This window comes from Pomacea canaliculata, linkage group LG3, assembly GCF_003073045.1.
Source record: "Pomacea canaliculata isolate SZHN2017 linkage group LG3, ASM307304v1, whole genome shotgun sequence".
Taxonomy (NCBI): Eukaryota; Metazoa; Mollusca; class Gastropoda; order Architaenioglossa; family Ampullariidae; genus Pomacea; species Pomacea canaliculata.
Genome location: NC_037592.1, coordinates 41,553,571 through 41,576,898, shown reverse-complemented (window position 1 = coordinate 41,576,898; position 23,328 = coordinate 41,553,571). Strand labels below are relative to the sequence as shown.

The window sequence follows — 23,328 nt, the reverse complement described above, 5'->3', positions numbered from 1 at the left end:
GGAGAAGTGACAAACTGCCATCTGGGACCTGGCAGCTGGTTGCTGTTACACGTAGTACAGCAGACTATTGTTTTCACACCCTCGTGCATAGAAACCCCATCTCACCCAGTCCACCCTGCAGCCGTGGGTAGCTGGTCTATGAAGGGAGGCAAAGGGAGGGGAACAGGAGGGTAGGCACCACACCTGTGGACCTTTTCCACTCGCTGTACATGTCTCTAAACTGTTGAACCCTTGACCTCTGTTGTTTATGTTGGTGGAGGGTTTTGACAAACACACTGTTTGGTCTTGAGTTGACTTCTTGTTGGAAAATGTGGTCAACGACTAATCCTTGCGAACAAAGTAAGATGGCTAGATGCATGGCACGACTGGCAGACACAGGACAGAGCTTGCCTGTTATAAATGATAGAGAAAACTGTAATCACGGATTGGTATAGACCAGTAAGTATAGTCACTCACTTGTGCTCACCAAACTCTCACCAACATCAATCAGAGCTACACACATTACCAATGTACTTAAAGATACAAAGTGTCTGCTTGCATGAAGGCATCAAGGCAAACTAATTTATCTGGGGTATGGTATCCAGGGTAGGCACAGTTATTTTTAAATGACAGAGGAATTGACAATTATGTCTGCGTCTTGCTTCAACAATGTCTTTAGCTCCAATAATTATTCTGCAAAAAATCACTTTTATTCTCCATGGCGGAGCCTGAAGTCACCTGCTGATCAAGTGGCTGATAATGAGAATTACAATCTGACACTGCCTACAGAGTACACAAGCATGTGTGCACACTCACGCAAACGGGCACTCACGCATACACAAACACACACGTACGGACTCACGCACTCACACGCACACATTCACAATCCTGTGACTTTGGGTTTTATCTCCCCCTGCCTCTTGGATTGTGAAAGTATCTGTACACAAGGGGACACATCCGTGTGCGTGTGCGTGTGCGTGTGTGTGTGTCCAACCTTTAACACAAAGCAGCCATGTTAGCTGTGCAGGCCACTGTCGTCTGATATCGTGAATATCTACAAGACTGAATAGCTTCCATGTCTGGTGGTCAGTGGTGTGAGACACACTCCATATTGCTGCTGAGTGCTGGATAGAATCTTTTTGCCAATCATGGAAGGGAGGAGCGACTGCTGCCCCGGCGACGCGGATACCACGCACTGTCCCAGTCCAGAAAGGTCCGAGAGGACAATCAACATTGTCCCTCCCTTGCACCTCCACCAGGTGCTGACAGACATGCGCAGCATCTTCCGCTTTCAGTATCAGTAGACACAGAGGTCCGAGAAGACCAGTCGCGACACAACTGTCAGACCAAACCGTTTCCATAGAGACCACAGACCAGCATCAGCAACTGTGGCATCTAGTGTCAAGTACATAGAGGCCTTCATGTGACTTGTGTCATCTAGTGTCAGCTAGTGTCAAGTGTGTCAAGTACACAGACACCTTCACTAAAATGGTGGCGCTTACAGAGATCGTCACGTGACTGGGGTTACCCGGTGTCACACAGACTGTCGTGGTGTCTGCAGGGTTCTCACAGGTCGTCGTTGGGTCGCTGCTGATGATGACACAGAACAAGCGCGCCGCCATCTGCAAGTGAAACGTTGGCCTGCGCTTGGCCCCGCCACGGGAATCGATCCACAGTTGACAAAGTCTTGTCAGTCTTACTGAGACGAAAACTGCTTTTGTAGCCTGTGTAATAAGCTGCTGGCTTCACTTGCATGTTCCGTGACTACTTTCACTCAGACACAGAATCACACACAGAATCACAGAATCACAAACACGGCATCACACACACAGAATCACACACATTCTGGTGAATCGGTGTGACTTCCATCATGCCCTCTGTCCAGCAGTTCACAGTTATCAGGTGTAAATGTATACAAGCCCCCACACCCTCTCCCTAACTGTGAATAACACCCTCCCAAGGTCCAGACTTCTTTGCCAGCGAGTCACGTCCCCTTGTCAGGGTAACAGGCTGACCCGGGATGCATCACGTGCCTCACTGTTATCTCCCTTGTGCAGTGGTTCTCGCCCCTGCCTGGCGCGCTGCCTGTAATCTCGGCCGCACGTGCCTCCATGCGCCCACGCCGCCCTTACTGCGCATGTGCGAGAGTCCTCCGAGAGGCGATAGAACGAGTCTAACGGATGAGGAGGCCGGCAACAGGAGGCGGCTAGTCGGTGGTGGTGCGTGTTGGTGGTGGTGTTGGTGTTGCTGTTGGTGTTGGTGCGGGTTAGCGCCATATTTGTCAATCATCATTATCATCATCTCCGTCATCTTCATGACAACAGCAGGCAGCAACCTTCCCACTTTTCATCTCCCAGTCCCCCCTTCTCCCTCTCTTCCTCCCCCCCCACACACGCGCACACAGCGATTGGCTGCACGATCACTGAAGCACCAGTGGATGGAAGTCAAAGGTCAAGCAGGACCAAATGGCAGTTGATATGAATAAGTCATGGCAAGTAGCGGCGGAATGAATGTTTAATCCTTTATTCTAATGAGGGTCGTAATTATTAGACTCGTAAGGTCACGTGGAGCCGCGAGATGTTTCCACCTCGATGTCACCGATACAGTCGGAAATACAAAAAATTGATAATCGAGGTTGGTCTGAGAGAGGAAGTGCTTTCCTGTATGGATGAGGATGAGGAGAACAGGGTACAGGGTGGGGAGGGTAAAGGTCATTAGGGTAGGAGGGACGTTGCTACGTGGCTCTGTGGGTGTTGCTTGTTGTTACTTACTGTTGTTGCTTACTGTCGTTGGTGTGCTCTTGTAGTTGTTCTGTCCTGTGATGCCGAGTGCAGACGGCCTGTGATGCTCTGCTGGCTGCCAGACCCTAAAGTTGACCTCACCCTATATAATGTAGACTGCGGCTTACTCTTTGATATTACATTTATCGATGATTACATTTCTTTCTCTAGTTCTCAGTGTGCCACTCACACGAGACAGTGCGAAGTCACTAGAGACAGACAACATAGACAACATAGACAACATAGACAACATAGACTTGTGCACCAAGTGACTATACATTAAACATGTGACATAATTCACATATAACTATGTATAACTATGATCATTATAAAGTATATATATATATCACTATATCTACACAAATCTCTCAGGTGCAGAATCCTCCCACACTACAGGTCAGAAGGTTACGAGGACCCACCCTCGACATGGAAGTCCCCGAGGTCCTGACTGGTTTCTTCTTGTGGCTGCAGCTTTCTTGTTCTGTTCGGTTCCCTCACATCGTTCTCACGCGCAGCTCCATCCTCCTGTCCAGCTATTTGCTCCAAGGAAGCAGATGTGGAGGCAGTGGTGCCGACTGGTGGTAGCCATGGGAGTAAGATGGCGGGAAGGGGAGGCGACTGGAGCGCGGGGCTGTCTTTGACTTGGGATGTAATAGCCATTGGTTGTGGAGAGGCACTGAAGCTAGCGCGAGACGGAGAATGGATGCAATCAGCCTCAAGAGGTTCTCCTGGCTCTGCAGCAATCACCCTCGTCACAGATAAGGCGCTTGTAGACCTGCACTGCCGCCAGGCGGCGCGCGCAGCCCATGTGTCATGCAAAGTGCAATGCTGAATGTCATGGCGAGTGCAGTGCTGTGTCAAGCTCAGTGTCATGTCTGTTGTTGTGTCCAGTGGTCATGACGAATGTCACGTGACACTAGCTATACGCTGTTGACAGTGACACTACCTCTCGCCTCAGTTCAGTCCACGTGGCACAAGCTGTCAGTGTCACATTAGCTGTCAGTCAATACACCAGCCCAACTGATGATACCTACAATCTGTCACACCACGTGACATTGTCTCTATTCAATCTATTTGTCTCTACGACGATCTGTTCCTACTTCATGTCGCGGAATGTAAGGAAACCTGAAGTACAGAGTAAGAAGGTGTGCTACCCAGGAAGTCACGTGACAGGCTGGAGGTGTACATTTGATTTCGACAATCTTTGATGAAGATAAGAAGTAACACTTCAAACGCAGGCCCCTTGCTGACAGAAGGAAGCTTCTAGCTCGCCCCGAGCGACTCACTGACGTCACATCCGTTCTGGCGGCGAGGTATTAATATTTCATCTTCAGTCTGGAACTTCTGCTCCAGACAGTCAATCTTCAGTCGAGAGATAACTTTATCTGCAGGCAAATGAATGGTAGAAGAGGAAGGAAGGAAGGACGGTGGAGGAGAGAAGCCGGCTAACCTCACACCCAGCCGCCAGAAGGGTGAGCTCGTCTTTCTCCTGTCCTTGACCTTTGCAGGGCAGTGACCCCTGTCCGTGCCCACAGGTAAGGGAGAGCACTTTGATGAAATCTGACCTCCCACAGAGACCAGCGCGGGTCATGGCTACAGGGATATCATCCTCCTCTATCTGCCGTGGTATTGTCGACAGAAGCAATGGAGATGTTTGCCGATGGCCCTCTGTACAAACTCTCACAGTCCTCAGACCTTCGTGAACACAGCTTTTACAGGAAATGTTTACACTGACGTGTGCACGCGCTGAACAACTGTAAAGGAGTTGAGTATTAATAATATTCTGTCTCTTTTTCAAACTCTCTCTCATAGGTAATATAGACAATATTTACACACGTACATTTAATATACAGATAGCAAAATTTAAACCTCTCGTCACATTTGCAAAATTTTCTGATTTTACAAGTTTGCATTCTTTCACGTTCCAGTGTGGATGTGTGAAACTTAAAACTAAGATTAGTAACTTCCTTCTTTTTTATACATCATGAGATCGACAATGATCGCAACGACTGAAATATTGAAAGAGTAAGTAAACCAACACAGATGTCAAGGAACATCAAAGAGAGAAAGTAAACTACCAGAAAAAGTGAAAGTGAAAATGTCCGCACACTTGTAAACACAAGTCGAAACTACGAAAGAAATGCTACAAATATTATTTTTTTTTAAAAAAAGGACTTGACGAGAACACTGCAGCTACTAATGAAAACGCGCCAGCCACCAAGGGTGGAGGTCCTGCTGCAGCGATGGCCCAATGCCGACATCACAGTCCCATCAGTCGGACGACGCTCGGACCAATCACACGCCAGAAGGCATCTTGATCACGTCTGTGACCCCGTCACGCCCCCAGACCACGTGACCTCGCCACTGGCCGCCAGGGTGCGCGGCAGATGCCGTGTTTGTTCATCAACGGCCGCCAGTGACGGCGCGTGCGGCCAGCCGGAAGCTGTAATCACTGCACGTGCACACGTGCACACAGTCACACAGTCACACAGTCATCTGTTTTCATTTTCCGTGAGACGGTCACAGCTTCCGGTCATCTGTCTGACGTTCATCACAACAAACAAACTCCTGTAAGACAGACATGGCGGCAAACAAAGGGAGATCATTTGACCAATGTCAGTGACTTTCATTTCTCGCTGTAGTTTCAAATAATATTTCCTTACCCGTAAGTCGGGTAGACGATGTGCCGTACCTACCCCACCCCCTACAGGGTCAGGTACCCGCTCCACCGCTGGGTCAACCGGGGAAGTGGACTGCGTCACACGGGGAGAGAATCTCTCATGTACTCGCCAAGGTCCTCCGTCCCTCCATTGTGTGACATCGTCGTCAGGTAGAAACACTTTTCAAGACATGAACTTAACTCACGGCAGCTTTCTTGCAACTCTCGACACGAGGAACTACAAACCGTGGGTGCCGGTAACATCTCCCCACATGGCGGCCCCCATAGTGACACAGACCTTCCCCATCTTTCTATAAATCTCAAACCGAACTGGGGGCCACGGATATGAAATATGAAATGTTTCCGCAGAGGCGGGCGGTCCATGTTTGTACACGAACCTTGTCGAGGTGCAGGCCTCATCAGGATAATGTTGGTGCCAGCCTCCCTAGGAACGCAGTCCCCCTACACCGCCCCTGCTTTATCAAACTAAGGTAAATTTCAGTAGCCCTGGAAACGACCTCTTCATCACTATAATGCACGGTACACTCACCCTGGATGCTCAGTCTCATCACGGTAATGCACATTTCAGTACCCGGACTGCCACAGCTCATCCAGCCTCCCCGTGCCAGCGCCATCATTTCCTGAGGCCGGGTAGTTGTGCCCGGGCATCAAGCCCCCAATACTGGCATTTCACTCCCTCAATCCCTTCTCCACTCGCACATTTCGACTCCCGCTGAAGCTGCGCCCATCCTTCACATTACTTTTCCCATCTTTCTTCCTCCTTCTCCTGTCCTTGGACTGGCCGCGCTGCTGCTGCAGTCTTTTGTAATCACCTTCACTCCTGCAGGCTGACCCTTGACCTTTGGGCAGTGTCGTACCTCGTCTAGTTGCATGTCTACCCGAGGCCCACACAAAATCACTGACCTCTGATGGATGTGGATAACTTTGCAGATGTCCTTCTGTCTGCCTGTCTGTCTTTTGCAAAGTTCAAACGCTTTAACTAAATAAACAACACACTCTGATTTCCTGTTTCATCCTCAGGGCCTGACCACTGACGAGGTAGCATGTGACAGTGAGAGTAAATAACACCAGAAAACTTTGAAATGGTTGGTTGTATATTTCTTTTGAACTAAAGTTAAATCAGAAAAAGAAAGCCTCGATTCCATTCCTCCTGTTGTCAGCAGCTGAGTCCAGAAGTTTGCTTCCTTTCTACAAGCAGTTGTGGTCACGACTGACCCACTGGAACCTCTCCAGACGCCTTGAATGGTCGCACGTGACCTCCTGTAGACACAGACGCAGGAGACTAAAAGCTTCTGTCCCCGTCCCCCCCAGGAGACGGCCTTGACCTTTGTGGGTGAGAGGCCGGCGTGTCGCACGTGCTGCACGTGACAGGCAGCTTCCGTCGGTCGGCGTCAGACGCAGCCATTGGTCGGCGGTAATGGACCTTTGTGGCGGCAAGCAGGGAGTTGCCTCGCTCAGCAGCACCAACCACAGGAAGCCATGCTGCGACATCTGTGGGAACAGAAGCAGACGACAGAGCGTGAGTAGTGCTGGTTGAGATGTCTGTGCCATTGTCCTCCTGCTTCTCCACAAAGCTTTGCCCAACGTCTGCCAGGAATATTTTCTTCAAAATTTGTCGAAAGCGTCGGCACAAGACCTCCTCAGGAGGAAAAGAGGTTTTGGGGGAAACTCTCTGAGCAAAATGAAATGAAATGTTTGTTACCAATGGCCAGACTTGTGTTGACGACTTGTTTCATTCAATGAAGCTCTTTAGACTGTCTCTCCTGTTATTACATGTTGAACCTCCTCACCTTACCTCCCACCAGAATAGGAATTCTCTGAATAATCTCTAAACAATCATTGCTTGAGGATGTAAAACATGTTTCATCGATAAAAAAACAACAAAAAAAAAACAAAAACAAAAAACAAAAAAAACAAAAACAGCCCCCCCCAACAAAAAAAAAAAAAAAACAACCAAAAACATAACAAAGAATACACAAAAAGACCAAAGCCAAAAACAAGCAATAACAAAACAAAACAATACCGTCGGCACTCAGATAATCAAGGTGTGTGTCCCTCATGTACACGTGTACCTATTGATGTCCATGTCCTATGTCAGACACCATTGTCCTCATCTCAGTGTCGGCGATGTGCAGAGTAGTCGCAACAACATTAATAAATATTTACTTTGATCCACGTGTGGCTGCCATGCATGTGAAGCCCAAAGATGAAATCTTCTCCCTCACCCGCTCCCCATCTCCCCCAGCCTCCCACACACACCTCTCCCACAGACTGGCGAGAAGGAAGGAAGAAGATACCGTGAATACTTCACTCAGCTATTCCCGTGGCTCTGTTGTTTGTTTGTCTGCCTAAGCAACATCGTTGACTGAACATACTGTACACATGTGGACATCGACTGTTCGATTCATGGCCTAATCCGACTTTCTCGTCCTTGTTGTCATCAGGAAGTCGCCCCTGTCATCAGCGAGAGTTGTCGCCCACGGCACTCAGCCCCTCGACAGGCTGCACGTGCAGTGGCGAGTGATTGTGATTGGCCGCCGCTGGATGTTTCTGGACGCCATGTCTGTACCTTGCACAGCCGTGCAGGCAAGATCATTAAATCACATGACATGGGTAAATATCAAAGAGGCTGAAGGTAAATATCAAAGGAGCGGGAGGCACTTGTCAATCTCAGTTTGTGTTTGTGTCCTCCATCAGACTGTTTTCCTTTTGTCTCCTCCACGGCGCCAGTCGGGGGCACAGAGGTCGCCAGCCTCTCCATGCTGCTCTGTGCAGGTAAGGTAAGGACAGGTGAGACGAGGCAAGGTAAGGAAAGGTGAGATAAAGTAAAGCAAGATAAAATAAATAAGACAAGATAAAGAAAGCAGAGGTGAGAGAAGTAAGGCAAGATAAGGACAGAAAGGCACCTGCAGTGCTTCCCTCAAGAAAGCTCACTTCTTGACTACCGATACTTGATTCAAAGCTGAAAGCAAGCTTCATAGAATGAGAAATTTTCCGTTGGAGAATTATATAAAAGTTTGAAAATTAGGTTAAAAGGATACCACACAAGTGTAAGTTCATCTGTTTGACATGAATAAATATCAATCTTAAAATAGTTTCAGAGAAATAATTTATCTTATAATTTTATCCAGAATATTTCTTTTACGAGGAGCAGGAAGATGAAAGTCAGTATGTTAAAAAGCAGCTACATTGTTTAATATTGTACTACATGAAAATAATTAGGATATGCACCAGAAGCAGTTCAAACAACTGAACCAATGTATTTATGAGCCGCCGCATCCACTGCAACAAACCCAAGACTGTTACACCCGGGGTAGGCCTCTTCTTTAGTGAGGCTTCTACTCAATCGCAAGCAGGTTATTGGCCAAACTTCTGGCACGTGACTGAATGTGATGGAATATTCAGAAGCCCCTACAATCCGCTTACAAGGAAAGATGAAGGCTGACAGCAACAGGAGAGCGGCTGAAGCAGGTGCACCACTCACACCAGCTCTGTCTCACAACGAGGCCAGACATGGCAACGACCTTGTTTGTCAGAATGAAGATGATCACATCACGGAATGCCCCAGAAAATCTTTAGGGAAACGACCTAGCTACTACAGAACCTGGTCCACACCATCAACAAGCAGCCATCACATTAGTGATGAGCTCCTGGAGCCACTGTCAACAGGTCACGTGACGAAATAGAATCTCTGGCGAGGACAGACAACAGCCTCGTGTCTTTTCTGTCTTAACATCACATTTACTATTACAAATGAATGCAGACATGAATAAACCCGAATCCTAAGAATACCTCAAACAGCCGGAACCTAAGAATATCGTGCATTCAAACACACAAACTCGTCCTCCCACACGTCAGTCCACCCGTACCCACAAAACATTTACAGCGTCGATCAATCAGCCATCAAGACAAGATCCACTTGAAGCTGGGTTTCCTCCCCTTTAGTTAAAAATCATTAAATTATGTGTCTGGCACCTAAGTGCTAATTAAAACTGCGGGTCTCTCTGCCAGCGAGATAAACTGTCTTCCAATGGGACTCGGGCCTGCCACCCGCCCTCCAGCCTCCCCCTCCCTGTCCATGTTCCCCAGAGACAACAGCCTCCATTACTGTTGCTGCCATCAGATAAACATAGCAACTCTAGCATTCATATCATTATAATATAAAGTATAACCGGCTCATGCTGTCACACTGTCACCTCACTGTCACCTCACTGTCACCTCACTGTCGTCAGTACTTGGCACACATGTCATATCACAAGCTGGGAAAGACCAGCCTTCCAACTAGTGAAAAAGAAGAGAAAATATTTGTTTGCCAAAGACATGTAGATGTATTGCAATTCTCTGTCTTATGTGTTACTCGAACCAACAGAAAAACATCATGACATGTCACAAACAAACGCAGCTTCAAGTAAAGAAGTTTACAACCTCGTCAACAGTTGATAAAAAGACAATAAATCCTTCACATATCTTCTTTTCTGAACATAAAAAAAGTAAAGAAATAAAAGTTCAATGCAACATGCTGAAGTATTATTCTGTACAAACGTGCGGACGACTGTTTGGCCCGAGTGTGGACTGCACAACGTGGAGCAGGAAATCTGAAGTCACCTCCACCAGTGCCGACAGCAACTGCTCCTGCAGCACGCCATGCAGACACACCAGGCTACACGAAGAGGGCGCCACCATGATGTAGCAGCACTAGCGACACCTAGCGGCAGATCAGTCAAGTCGGAGAAAAGCTTCACGTGATGTCCAGCACTAGACGCACCAGCAAACAGGACCTAGCAACAAGACTCACATCATCTCTTCTTGACGATCGCCTGAGTGAGTGAGTGAAGGAGTGTCAGAACGAAAGTCGGACTACTCTCGAGGGTTTTTCTGATTTCTCATTCCATTTTCTTCACAAAATACTTAAGTGTCAGAAGTCTTTTCCACAATGACCGGGTGTATCGATGAAGCCCTATAACCCAGCCTTATCAACGTGTAAAGAAGTCGTGTAGACAAAGACAGAAGCTCACTGACTGAGATGCTAGAAGCCGGCAGTGGATCTTCAAAGACCGCAGCCCATCCTCCATGTTCTTGTGAAGCTGTCGGCCATCACAGCAACAAGTAAACCACTTTGGCTGAAAGTTTCTTTGATGTCATTTCTGTAGTCATCGCCGACATCATTTGCCCAACTTCCACATGGAGGTCCGAGATAATCATCAGAAGTTTCTTTAATGTCGGTAAAAACCTGGCGGAGCAAAGCCGCGAACCTGAGTGAAGCTTGAAGAACATTTGACGAGAAAACACAAAAGTGTCATGGCTGAAGAAGGTTGAAGAAAACGGAAAAAAACAATAAAATAAAGAAAATTAAATTTAAAACAAAAATAAAAACAAAGCCCCAAGAACACCATTAAAAAAAACTTTGAGGAGAAAGTGAAGTGGCAGCCGTGTAACTCAGGGCAATAATTTGTTTCCCTTGTCTTCTTTTACTTCCTTTTCTCCGGTCTTCCTTCTGTCCCAGCAGTCGTCCGTCTATCCCGTCTGTTTGTCGACTTGAGAATTTTTACAGGACAATAATTTACGATATCCAATTAATGACATACATAAAAAATTAGAAAAGGTCAATGCTATAGTAAGAAAGCAGTGAAGAGGAAAGACGGACGAGGATGTGGAACTTATAAACGAGAAGAGAAACATTTTAGAAAGGAAAGAGAAGGTTTCTGACGAACAAAGAGTAGCAGGATACTGTCGGTGAGTGGACGAGAGACAGAAAGATGTCTGTGGATCTGGCTAATGCCTGAGATGATAATCATGTGACAGAGGAGGACAGACAGAGAGACAGGATTAATCCACAGAATAATTCCTGCAGTCTGACTAACATGCAACCGAAGTGTCACCGTGGGCCAGGTAGCCATACCTGGTGTAGCAATAAGCATGGCACTAGTGGGCCAACAATGTCGGTGGCAGTCCTGTGTCATACAGTGTCTGTGGCAGTCCTGTGTCATACAGTGTCTGTGGCAGTCCTGTGTCATACAGTGTCTGTGGCAGTCCTGTGCCATACAAAGTGTGCAGCTGTCCAGCTGTTGTGCAATGTTGTGGCTGCAGCAGAGGATCAGGTGGCGGTGAAGATGATAATGAAATGTGTGATGGTCTATGGGAGGTCGTCATAATGTGATTGTCTATTGGAGAAGGTCAGGTTGTTGTGTATCAGGATTGATTGAAACTCTCCCCCTCCCCTCTGTATGTCGACATCTGACCTCCAGCAACATCAGGGACCACGACACCTAGTCGCCTACACTACATCTGCAACTCTAGGTGTTAGCTTCTCTCATACAAACTGGGTACAATGTCCTGACTCCTCTGTAGCTTCAGTACACTCGTGTGTGTGATTCCCTGAGTCCCAGTCCCTTGCCGCACTGTATGTGTAATGTATGTATGTGTAATGTATGTGTAATTCTTGTGAACAAAACTCACAGGGTGGCGAGTCCTTCACAGGAAGCCGAGCCTAACGATGGTTGGCAATCCAGTGGGAAAGTGCTAAAGCTCACCCAGGCGCATTAATGGACGAATTTTGATATCCTAGTCATGCATACAGGGCTAATAAAGATCAAAACATTCAATTATTTATTCTATGGGTGCTGTTTAGACGACGGTGCATGAAGACGGCGGAGAAAGAAGTGTTTAAGGTGGTTGAGACAGGGCGGCGGGGTAGAAGCTGTGGTTTAGCCGCCTCCACGATTTACTGCTCGCCTCACACGACGACCGAGCATCGATTACCCGGGTGGCCTTAAATCACCCGACCTCATTCGACTGCCAAGCCTTCAGGTTAATATTATTCTCTGGCTGCTTTGCGCGTGCATGAATGTTCGTGTGTATTCATCTCTCCGTTTTTTCTCTCCGCCGGTATGTGGCTGCACACACTCGCTTGCCAAAGGGCAAAGGTCGCTATGATCGAGCATTGTCGAGATCGAAGTGTTGGTTGAGGCTGGTAGAGTAATGGTGGCGTGTTGATATCTATCTATCGATGTATCTACCTGTTTGTTTGTGTGTATTGTGTCATGTCAGGACCAATGTTCAATGCTGTGCCAAGCTGCAATGTTCTCCAGAATCTTCTAGTCTTCCATCTCACACTGTGTGCGGTGTAAGACCGAGGACTACTTGTTCCACTGTGTATGTGGCTTACAGTGTATCACCTGTGCTCTCTACTCTCTTCTACAAACTGTCTTTGCTGTAGAGTTCCTCGTGTGTCCCACGCTGTGGAGTAGGTGGTCAACTGGTCGTCTTGTCATCAGCGCTGTGAGAATACTGTTGGTGGACTGCTAATACAGAGTACAGAAAACACGTTGACAGAGAAGGACTCCTGGGTGTCGATGTGATGCTCTGTTATCTCCACATCGCAGTCCTTGCGGTCCACAGCCGTCCTCCAAAGAGGTGAAAGGTTACGCAAAAGATCAAGCAGCTCTGGCAGCATGTCACGTGACTAGAGCCTGCCATGTCTGTCCAGTTAGTAATAATGACACTGGACTACACCTACACAACCGTGTAAGGTTCTGACCTCCCCTACATCTAAGTCACACGTTAAGGTCTCCATGGCAACCATACAGAGATGTTCACACTGGCAGAGCCATGTGCATGCACGCAGCCATATTTACAGACACACTTGCAGACAGCAGCACAACACAATAACACATCGGGGGAAGGCAGCTGCCGCAAACAAGTCTTAGAAGAGTAGACAGAGGCTATTGCACAGTCGTGAACATCTTCCTAAACATCAATGAGACAAGTAGAAGATAATCCTCGACTCACGATAATCCTGAGGATGGACTAACACCTTAGACAAGCGACATGACAGCACGTGGGATCGCATCCCGTCTGTGTCATTCCCTCCGACACCAGAAGCCCCATCGCTGCTCTCTAGTCTCTAGTCTCTGGACCGTATAGCAGAAGGTTCGAAACATTTGAGAACAAAATGATGACCAGATCCCTTGTTTCCCTTTCCTTACCCTGAGTGTTTACGTTGATAGACAGTTGTTGCTTTGTTCACAGTTGTTCACAGTTACAAGTTCACAGTTACAAGTTCACAGACAGTTGCTGCTGCCGGTGGAGCACGGATCCTGATTCAAAGTAAGCAGCCTGGTACCAGCAGCGGCTACACCAGTACCTGTCTACAAACAAGATTGATGTCCTCCCATGAACTTGTAACCGTCGTGGGGTGGCCATATTGTGTTCATCCATTGTGTTCATCTCGCTGTCTCTCAGTGACCAGCCATTAGTGTGAAGTAAGCAACCACGTGTCTACCCTCCTTCCTCTGTGACCGGCTCTGTGTGAACACTGTGTGACTGTTTCCCTTGTTGGGTCCCTGAAATATTTACAACATTTATTTCCGTCCTTCCCTGTACCTTGTTAATACCCATAGCCCAGAATATGTATTTAAACTAAGAGGGAATATATGTTGTCCTCGTTACAGAGTTAAAAACCGTTTCCAGCGAAGACAAGAAAGACGAGCTGTCTGGGCAGACAGAAGGAAATGTCAAAGACTTGTTTGGAGAATCAAGAAAGATCATGTTCTCTGGAATATCAAATTTTGTTCTTCGGAGTTCTCTTGGTGCTATTGGTTTTTGTCATTCTGAATTCCAGATTTTGTGAAAGTCCGTCTGAAGTTGAAGACGTTGTTGATGTCCACGATTTTAAAGTCCGCCGAGTATGACAGGGTCAGAGGGCGTGGCACCAGGGTCAAGGTGCATTTACAGTAGTCCAAGCAAATTGCAATAGTCGGGTCTCTGTAGGGTCCTTCGCCTTTGTCCCGGTCTGTGGTGGATAAGCCCTCCGCTGGAGGAACTCATTTGTCGACCAAAATGACATTTAAAGCCGCAAATAAACAGCCGAGGGTTGTGGCCGGCACGTGCAACGTCTTATCACATTGTCCTCCTCGCTGTCAGCAAAGCTCTTTCCACTCTCACACTGAGCCCCACACTGAGCCCCACTGCTCCACACTTTTCTTTGTGGACACAGGACAGTTTGTGGAGATGTTTACCACTCACTCTCTGTGGTGCTGTTTAGCTAAACCACGATGGATGTTAATGTTGTTGCAGAATGTATTATGGGATGTTTATTCTGTTTTTCCTAATTCACTTTCTCTGAGCATCTCCATTAGAGATTTGCAATGGATCCAAAAAAGGCATTCTTAACTGAAAATACACAGGGGAATAGGGGATCGTCTGTGTAAAATGTTCACCATGATATACACAATTTTACAAACACAGTCCTTAACAAAGTATGACCTGGTTAAACATGCCCTGAAAGGTTAGCGGGTGCAATTTTTTCCAATAAGTCCGTAGCGATTAGTGCAAGAAAACATATCGTAAACTCTGAGTGAACAAATGATTTGGTTCTGGAAAAACCCAGTTTCAAACACCATGTACAAACATCAGCACGTGCAAACCCATGTACAGTCAACAACCACATACATCAGGGTTATACAGGAATACATTTTTGTTGTGAGAGCCTGCGCCAACAAGAGCTGGGACCATGGGTCAGTTTGTGTATCTGGACAAGGATGACCTCACACTGCACGTGGCGAGAATTGTCGGTCTGCATCATGACAACGGAAAGGGATTATTTGTGGAGACAGTATCTTAACCAGAAATCATCAGATGAACTGAGGCTTCTTTAGTCAACAGAAAACATGACCCCACTTGACCTTTAGGTAGAGCTGACAGGAATCGCTGGAACAGCTCTGTTGACCCCACCCGTCGTGTCCTAGTGTAAAGGTCAAGACATTGCTGAGAAATCTTCTTGTACTCTCTGCTAGTACTGCTTACCTTAGTTGTGGTCCAGGTGTAGCACCGTGTCACCTAGACATTAAAACCATTGTCCAGGTGTCCAGGTGCAGCACCACGTGACCTAGATATTAAAGCCAGGGCTTGACTGTACGAGCAATTGTCACCCATTGGCACGCACCGTGTCCCTAAGTTGCCCAGTGTGACAGGCCCCTAAGAAATTGTTATGTACATCAAGGAATGACACATGTTGGTGTAGCACGGCAGTGGGTGGTGACAATATGATTCGTGGATTCTTGCCTGGCATCAGTCCCACAAGGAAGAGGCAAAGGGCCGCGAATCTCCGGCACTTGTCCCAACCCGATCCCCACAAGGTCTCCGGTGACTTGACCCCTGCCAGGTCTCCAGGGACCTGATCTCTGCCACGCGCCGCCATCGTCGGTCTGCTTCTCAACTGCGACATCGCCAGGAGGCCCAGGTGACAGGTGATGTGGGAGGCAACAGACAGCGGGTCCCCGGCAGCGCAGCTGACAGACAGTTTGCTGGCGGCTCTGTGGCGGTGGGGGGCGAGGGTCGGGGGACCTCCGGTGGCCGCCATGCTGTGAACACCTTCTGAGCTCTGAACGGTGTATGGGAATGTACGAGACATGGTCTCACCCAAGGACTTCAGTGTAAAAGGATTATTTTACTTGTATACCCGTTGTGTTGAGCAGGCGCGCGTCCATGTGTCCATGTGTGTGTGCTTGTGTGTATGTGTGTGTGCGTACATGTGTGTGAGTGTGTCCGTGTGCGTGTGTGTGAGCTGCTTATTCCGATGTCAGGACTGGAGGTCCTGTCGGTGCCAACTAACAGACGACGTTGAAAGACCCGCGTTTGGCAGGTTGTCACGTGACCAGCAGGAGGGACCGTTGATGGCGCGTCTCGCGGTCCCACACATCGCCGAGGCGCACGAGGAGGCAGTAGTGGAGCGAGGAGAGCGTTTGTGACTCAGCGCCGCCCACCACCACCACCGCTGCTGCTGCTGCTGCTGCCGTCTCCCGCTTATAAACCTCGCAGCCCTCCGCCATCGACAGTCGGACTGTGGCTCGCACAGCCGTGGCGCTGCCATCACCATCAGCACCACAACCACCACCACCCAGCAGCAGCAGCAAGCGTAGCGCCGGTGCCACTGGTGTTTGTGTGAGAGCCACCTTCCAGCCACCTCGCCCTCCAGTCCAGGGGACCACAGTCCGTTACTTCAGCGATCGTCTGCTAGAGCCGGTAAACCACTCACCCAGTATGTTGATGATGTCTTATTTTGTAATGATTGTACAGCTGTCGTCCTCACCGCCTGTGTCTGTGTTTATGTATCAATGTTTCTTACTTTGTTTTTTTTTTCTTACATGCACACGGCGTTTTTTGTTCCTTTTTTTGTTATTGCAAGCTGTAGGACAGACAACTGCCAGTCGATATCGCAAGTGCTGCTCGTGGAGACACGCGCGCCGGAGTGTTAGTCACAAACTACGAGGAATTGTAAGAAAGTCTCGTGTTTGTGGGATAAAGCATCTCACATAATCTCTCATCATAAATGTTTGTGTTATCATGGATCTCACAGAATGAAGAATTAAGCAAGCATGTAAGGTAGAAAGTAAATGAAGATGGATGCGACAAGGAAGGGAGCAGGACTTGGAAAGACGCAGTCAGATGCAGGAAGAAGACAAAGAAGATGAAGAAGATGAAGAAGATGAAAAAGATAAGGAAGAGGAAGAATATGAAGAAGATGAAGGAGAGGAAGAAGAGGAAGAAGAGGAGGCCCGGTCACCAGTCTGTGAGGACTTACACAGCTGTGGGGAGGTGGTGTCAAAGTCTGGCCACCCGATGCTGCAGTCTGTAGCTGATGGTGTAGTTTAACGGCCACACGACTCCCCGGGGACCTGCGCTACGACGCCGGCTGCTGACGGTTTCTGTAGTCCACTTTTCTATTGATTGTTCTAGAAGTCTCCTCTTTGCCGTTTGTGTTTTTGTGAAACGAACGCAAGTATTTCTGATTGATGGAGCGAGTGAGTTGTTTAGTCTTCCTGCTGTAAGGTGTTTCCCGGGAACTCGAGTGTGACGACACTTCCGTGTCTCCCTTGAGTGAACGCTGCAGCCAGGAGTTGGGAGAAGTTTCCTCGTTGTGTGAGTGTGTGCGTGTGTGTGTGTGTGTCCGTGTGTGTGTGTGTCTAACTATATATAGAGTGCTGGTGAGCAGGACAGGATACAAGTTGCCGGCTACACTCGCTACACTCGCTACACTACCTCACAGTCCGTAAGTCAGGTCGTCTGTGTGAAAGTGTCGGAGCGGATGACGAGGTGCTGCTGTTGTTTCAGGACTGCTGTAGGTCTGTGATCAATGTTTGTATGTTGCTGTGTTCCAGACCCGCTGTAATCTTGGTTGCTGGCCGTCCGCAAGAAGCTTTTGCCGCGCAGCGTGTCAGCGCCGACGGAGGAGCGAACCGTTCAATAGGTTCGGTGCTGGCGGCTCGGAAACAATTCTGCTGCTGAAACAGAACAGGTCGACAACTGCACACAGCCCAGCCTCAGCCTCTCGTCTCCGTGGTAGGAGTGCGGGGGTAAATAATGCCCAGTCGGTGCTGCGAGGGTGTGGAGCTGGGAGGAAGAGTCTTGGTAGCTGCTGTGGAGTTTAGTCTTTGTTGTGCCGGCTGCCATCAGACGGAGGTAGGACCATCGGGAGGGACTGAGTGACAGAGGACAGACCGTTGTGGGGAGAGCATCGCATGCCAGTACTGTTGTTGCCCGACTTACCACTCGCCACAACACCCCAACTGTACTGCAGGGACTGGAAGCAGTAGGAAAGGGAGACAAGATAAGGTGAGAAGACAGCACAGCACAGGTGGATAGCAGCCGTTTGTTGGGCGCCAGGTGTGAACAGTCTACTGGAAATCTCACAACCTGTCTTACCTGACATAAAGTCATTTGGAGGCTGAGTGAAGGAGATTTGTAGATACAGATAAGTCCTGTGGTGAAGTCTTCGTGAGCATCTCATCTTGCTCACCGTGACCTGTGAGTGAATACTGTTGTGACGACAGTGAGGCTCTGGTGTGCACCTGTAGCACAGGAAACAATCGTGTGACACCTTGATGCGCCATCTTGTTGCCCGTGGTGCTAGAGATGCTGGGAGGTGTGTCAAGAGGCTAGTGTCTGTGTTTTTACTGTCTGCGCTGACCGCAACTTGAACTACAGCCGCCCCACGGCCCGAGTTGAAAGATTTGAGGTCAGTGTCCTGTCCCTCGTCTCGCCTCGCCCATGTCTGAGACCCCCAACTCCGTGGACAGCACAGAGATCATGGAGCTGAATGTCGGAGGTGTCATGTACACCACCAGCAAGGCCACCTTGGTGAAGCTGCAGGTGACTCGCTGCTTGCCGAGCTCTTCTCTGGCAAAGCAGACGACAAGCTGCCACGTGACTCTAAGGGCAAGTACTTCCTGGACAGGGACGGGGTTCTCTTCCGCTACATCCTCGACTACCTGCGCAACCTCAAGCTCGTGCTGCCGGAGAACTTTCACGAGCGCGAGCGTTTGAAGCAGGAGGCGGAGTTCTTCAAGCTGACGGACATGGTCAAGTCTCTGAACCTCAGCCCCAAACCCGTCCTGACCACCCTCCCTGCCCTCCCTACTATGCCTGCTGTTCCCTCTCCGGCGGGCGTCCTCCGACAGGTGGGAGCCTCGTCCATGCCTCCCAGCATGGGTAAGCAGCCCGGGTACATCACCTCGGGTACCGAGGAACCTTCGCCTTTGGGCGGGACGGCCTGGCAGACGTGAAGTTCCGGAAGCTGAGTCGTATCGTCGTGTGCGGGAAGGTGTCGCTGTGTCGCGAGGTCTTTAAGGACACCCTCAACGAGAGCCGCGACCCCGACCGCGGGGACGACGACAGGTACACCGCCCGCTTCTTCCTCAAGCACACCTTCCTGGAGCAGGCCTTCGACATGCTGCAGGAGGAGGACTTCTTCTTGGTGGGCAGCTGCGGCAGCGGCACCAACAGCGCCGGGGAGGTGAAGCCAGGGCTGGACACGGAGGAGGCCAAGTGGCAGCACTATAACGAGTTTGTTTTCGAAAGACGCTGAGTGGACATTGCATTCGCTCTCTTTCGTGTAAGATTAGAAAGTCATTTTTGTCATTGTTCAGATTAGTAACGACTGAATGAATACACCTTCACGCGATTTTAATCATTAAGTAGAGCAGACGACAGCCAGTCCGGGAGGAAGGCAGGTTGCGAGAAGAGTGGAGTGTCGGTCGTGGAGCCTTGGCCACCTTTGTGGCAGGTGAATGGAGTGGCTGTTACATTAATGTCCTGGCGGTAGACAGACTGTTGAGCGCACGTGCACATTGTGACTAATGCTGAGCTGCAGGGGTTCGAACCACGTAGACCATCCGGTGCAGTGCGAGCGAACGTGGAGGGGACGATACAGTTGGTGACCGTGTCTTTGCCTTACAAGGATCCAACAGGTTTCTGCACCCAGCAACCGCCAGCTGCCGACTGAAGGCGGAAATGTACTTCCGGTTTGTGTACAGACGACGGTTTTTGTCCGTTGGCGAGAACAAAGGATGCATCTTATCATTTTTCTGCTGCTGGATCCCCCCAACCTCCCGCCGAGCGTGTGAAGGACGAAAAAAGAAAACAGAACAAGGAAGAACTGAAGTATTGAGACGGCGACATCAAGGACGGAAGTGACGAAATGACATTCTTGAGGACGGAAGTGTGACTGCGAGCTGACATCTGTATCACCGGCTTTGTTTTTGTGTAAATGCGATTTTCTGAAAGTTAGTCTCGCACAGGAAACGTCTAGAAACGTGTTTAGTGACGTCAGCCTCGTCTGGTTGGACAAACTGGTTGACATGCGCGAGCTCAGTGAGAAATGCTGCTTGTTGTGTAGACAAGTGTATTTACTGACAACAGCAGCACACGTGTTGACAGTTGCGACATCAGTCACGTGGACGGGGGACGCCTGCGCCTCTGCTGACGTAAGCATGATTGTTATGTGACGTATTCTGTCATGCAGTGTACACGCCGACACACACACTGTCTGTCTGCATAGAGAGAGCACAGCAGTCTTATCGTGAATGTTTGTTTACAATTGTCTTGACAACAACAACAAAAGCACGTAGCTAGAGGCCGCCTGTGGGCTGTCACGTGATGCGCCGTAGTGTGGAGCTGATGCTCCGCGTCATCACGTGACGCGCCAAGAACGTAGTGGCAAGAATGAGAATACATTTCAACTGAAATGCCTTTTACATGCCCCCTAGAAGACACTATAAGTCCTTGCAATATTCTCTTCACAAACCCCAGGGTAGGTCCTAGCTACCCGGCTGCAGAGAGACAACAAAGCGTCCACCCGACTACAGTCTTTCCACTTCTAGTCACGTAGCTGTTACACAAACTTTCAAATTCCTTGAAGTAAACAGTTGTAAGCCGCACACACCCACACCTCCAGCTCACAGACAGACAGTTAAGATGTTTAAGAAGTTACTAACATGATCTTCAGAGTTTGGTGGTTAGAGGTAATTGCAATTACTGTAATTATAGGCAGAACAAACATGTGTGACTTAGTTACTCGTTTTATTATTCGTTTGTGTGTCACTGTCTTCCGTGTCCATCAAACTAACCTCCTGTGTTTTCATCCCCGGTGTAGGAAACTTTCTCTTTTCTCATTTCCGTTGGTCTGAAACTTGCCACGTAGGTCTATGTGCCCTGTGCCTGCTTATAGGGCTGCCTGCATCTGTGTGTGTGTGTTAGTGCGTGTGTGTGTGAGTGTGGGTGTGTGTGAGAGTGTGTGTGGGTGTGTGTGGGTGTGTGTGTGGTGTGTGTGTGTGTGTGTGTGTGTGTGGGGGTGTGTGTGTGTGTGGGTGTGTGTGTGGTGTGTGTGTGTGTGTGTGTGTGTGTGTGTGGGTGTGTGAGTGTGAGTGTGTGTGTGTGGGTGTGGGTGTGTGTGGGTGTGAGTGAGTGTTAGTGTGTGTGGGCCCCGCGTGTAATCATCATTAATGTCAATCAGAGATAAGGAGAGGCAGGTATCCACACCTCCATGCCTTATGTTCACCTCGTCTTTCCTCGCGTGATGATCGCATTTGACGCGAAGGACGGAGCTGCGCTTGAGTGACTTTCTCTCACAGTGGTTCACATTGATTACTGTACACTCAGCGCCTCCTGGCGGCCGCCACACAGCCCTCACACACCACGAGTAGACTCGCAAATCTCACCAAAGTTTCTCCATCAACTACACCACCACAGTCTTGCTCCACCAACACCTCGCCGACAGCTTCCGTCAGATGTAGCTCACGCGCTCTCTTGCCCTCATGCACGCGCGCACCCCACCCGACACACACACACACACGCACACACACACACACACGTGCACACACACACACACACACACACGTGCACACACACACACACATGTGCACACACACACACACACACACAAAGTAGCGAACCTGATCGTTTTTATATCGGCTGCTGACGGTCGTTTGCCCGCCATTCTACTTTTATCCTTCCATACCGCATCGTAAAGTGCGACAGTCAGCGCCACCTACATGTCAGTAACAGGATTCGCTCGGTAAAACATTATTAGTCATTTTTATGTTACATTGCAGCGAGTGAACTATTGGCACTGAATGTAACGCTGACCATCCACAAAATCTCTGATAAAATTGTGACCGGAAATAAACGAAATAATAAAAATAATATTTGAATTATCTGCAAAATTCGATTCTCCATCCACTAACACCGGCTGTAATGTGTCACAATGTTGCCCTGACAGTAACATTCGTGTGGCTGGCTTGGACAAGTGATCGGATTAGCAGGACAACAAACTCTCCTAATTGTTGTTGACCTGGTGTCATCTTGATAACCGAGCTTGACAGGTTATAACATGATGCTGTTAGTCTTTGGCTGTTATACACAGTGTGTTTCCATCCCTTGGGTTCACTAGCAGCGATCCAATGTTGTCATCACTTGGGTAACATCAGTTGTGACAATTCAGTTGTCTCCACAGTGTCGTGTCTGATGTTGATGGTCAACTAATGATCAAACGGTCTTTGCCCGCAAGGTGACAGGTCCTCGAGCTGAGTTGTTGAAGGAAATCTTGAAAAGCAGTGATATCCTAAAGTAGAATCCTTTCATCCTGAAATCGTTACTCACTGCACCTCACTCCAGCTCTGTCGCCCACTTGTCACCGAGTTTGTCACAGGTGTGTGTGAGGGTCACAGGTATGTGTGAGGGTCACAGGTGTGTGTGAGGGTCACAGGGAAGCTGTGGACATCAGGACATCGGAATGTTGATCAGTTTGGTCAGTTCAAACTTGTATTGCAAAGTAAGTTTACCTTGACAATGACAGTAGGGTATGTCGATGGTTTGAAACTTTAGTTAAGAACGAACTTCGGACACCAGGTGAAGCAGTAACTAACCTGATTGTAGGTGTGAACACAGTCCTCGGTCCTGAAGCATCGCCACCAACAAGACTGATCCGAAATGTAACTGCCAACAACAGCGGCACCTGGTGCCAGCAAACATCACTTTTTACTTACTGTCCACCTCCTCTGCTGTCTCAGCAATTCATCGTTTTTCAGGAAGAACTTTAACAAACTTAATTTCGATAATTGCGTGTCACGTGCTTTGTGACGTTCAGTCTTCAGGAAGGATTTTTCCGTGAAGAGGTTTGTGGGGAAAAATGTAGATAAAAGAGCAAAGGTTGTGAGCATTTTTGAAACAAATTCCTTGCAGCAGGAAAGAAAGTCGGTGCTGTTGTTTGGTGGAGGACTGAAGGCAAGTTGATGGCCAGGGGGCAGCACCAGACGACCTGACGTCATTAACAATGGCGGACGAGGGGATCAGTGGGAGCTGATGGAGCTGGTGGCTGTGGACCAGCACAAGACGATGAGACAAGGGCAAGGGAGGGGTAGCCATGTCCCCACATGTGTAAGCGAGGTTTCACAGAGACAACCTGTGCAAGAAGTCACGTGCCTGCTGCCGGAGACTGCCATGCATTATCGACCCTGAGTGAAGATGATTGCGCCATTAAGAGCTAAGAGGTAGACAACAAGATGGCTGCTGGCGGTTTGCTGCTGGATGCCACCTTTACGATCATCTCCTAGC

At 48.8% G+C, this 23,328-nt stretch overlaps 1 protein-coding gene across 1 annotated transcript; it reads left to right on the top strand.

Moving 5' to 3' along the window:
• The first annotated feature begins 17,333 nt into the window (after positions 1–17,333).
• Positions 17,334–20,777, top strand: LOC112560304 (BTB/POZ domain-containing protein KCTD12-like). The gene is given in 4 exon segments (XM_025232074.1): positions 17,334–17,488; positions 17,598–18,588; positions 18,591–18,948; positions 18,951–20,777. Coding segments are annotated over 3 exon segments (813 nt in total). The 5' UTR covers positions 17,334–17,488; positions 17,598–18,486; the 3' UTR covers positions 19,304–20,777.
• The last annotated feature ends 2,551 nt before the right edge of the window (positions 20,778–23,328 follow it).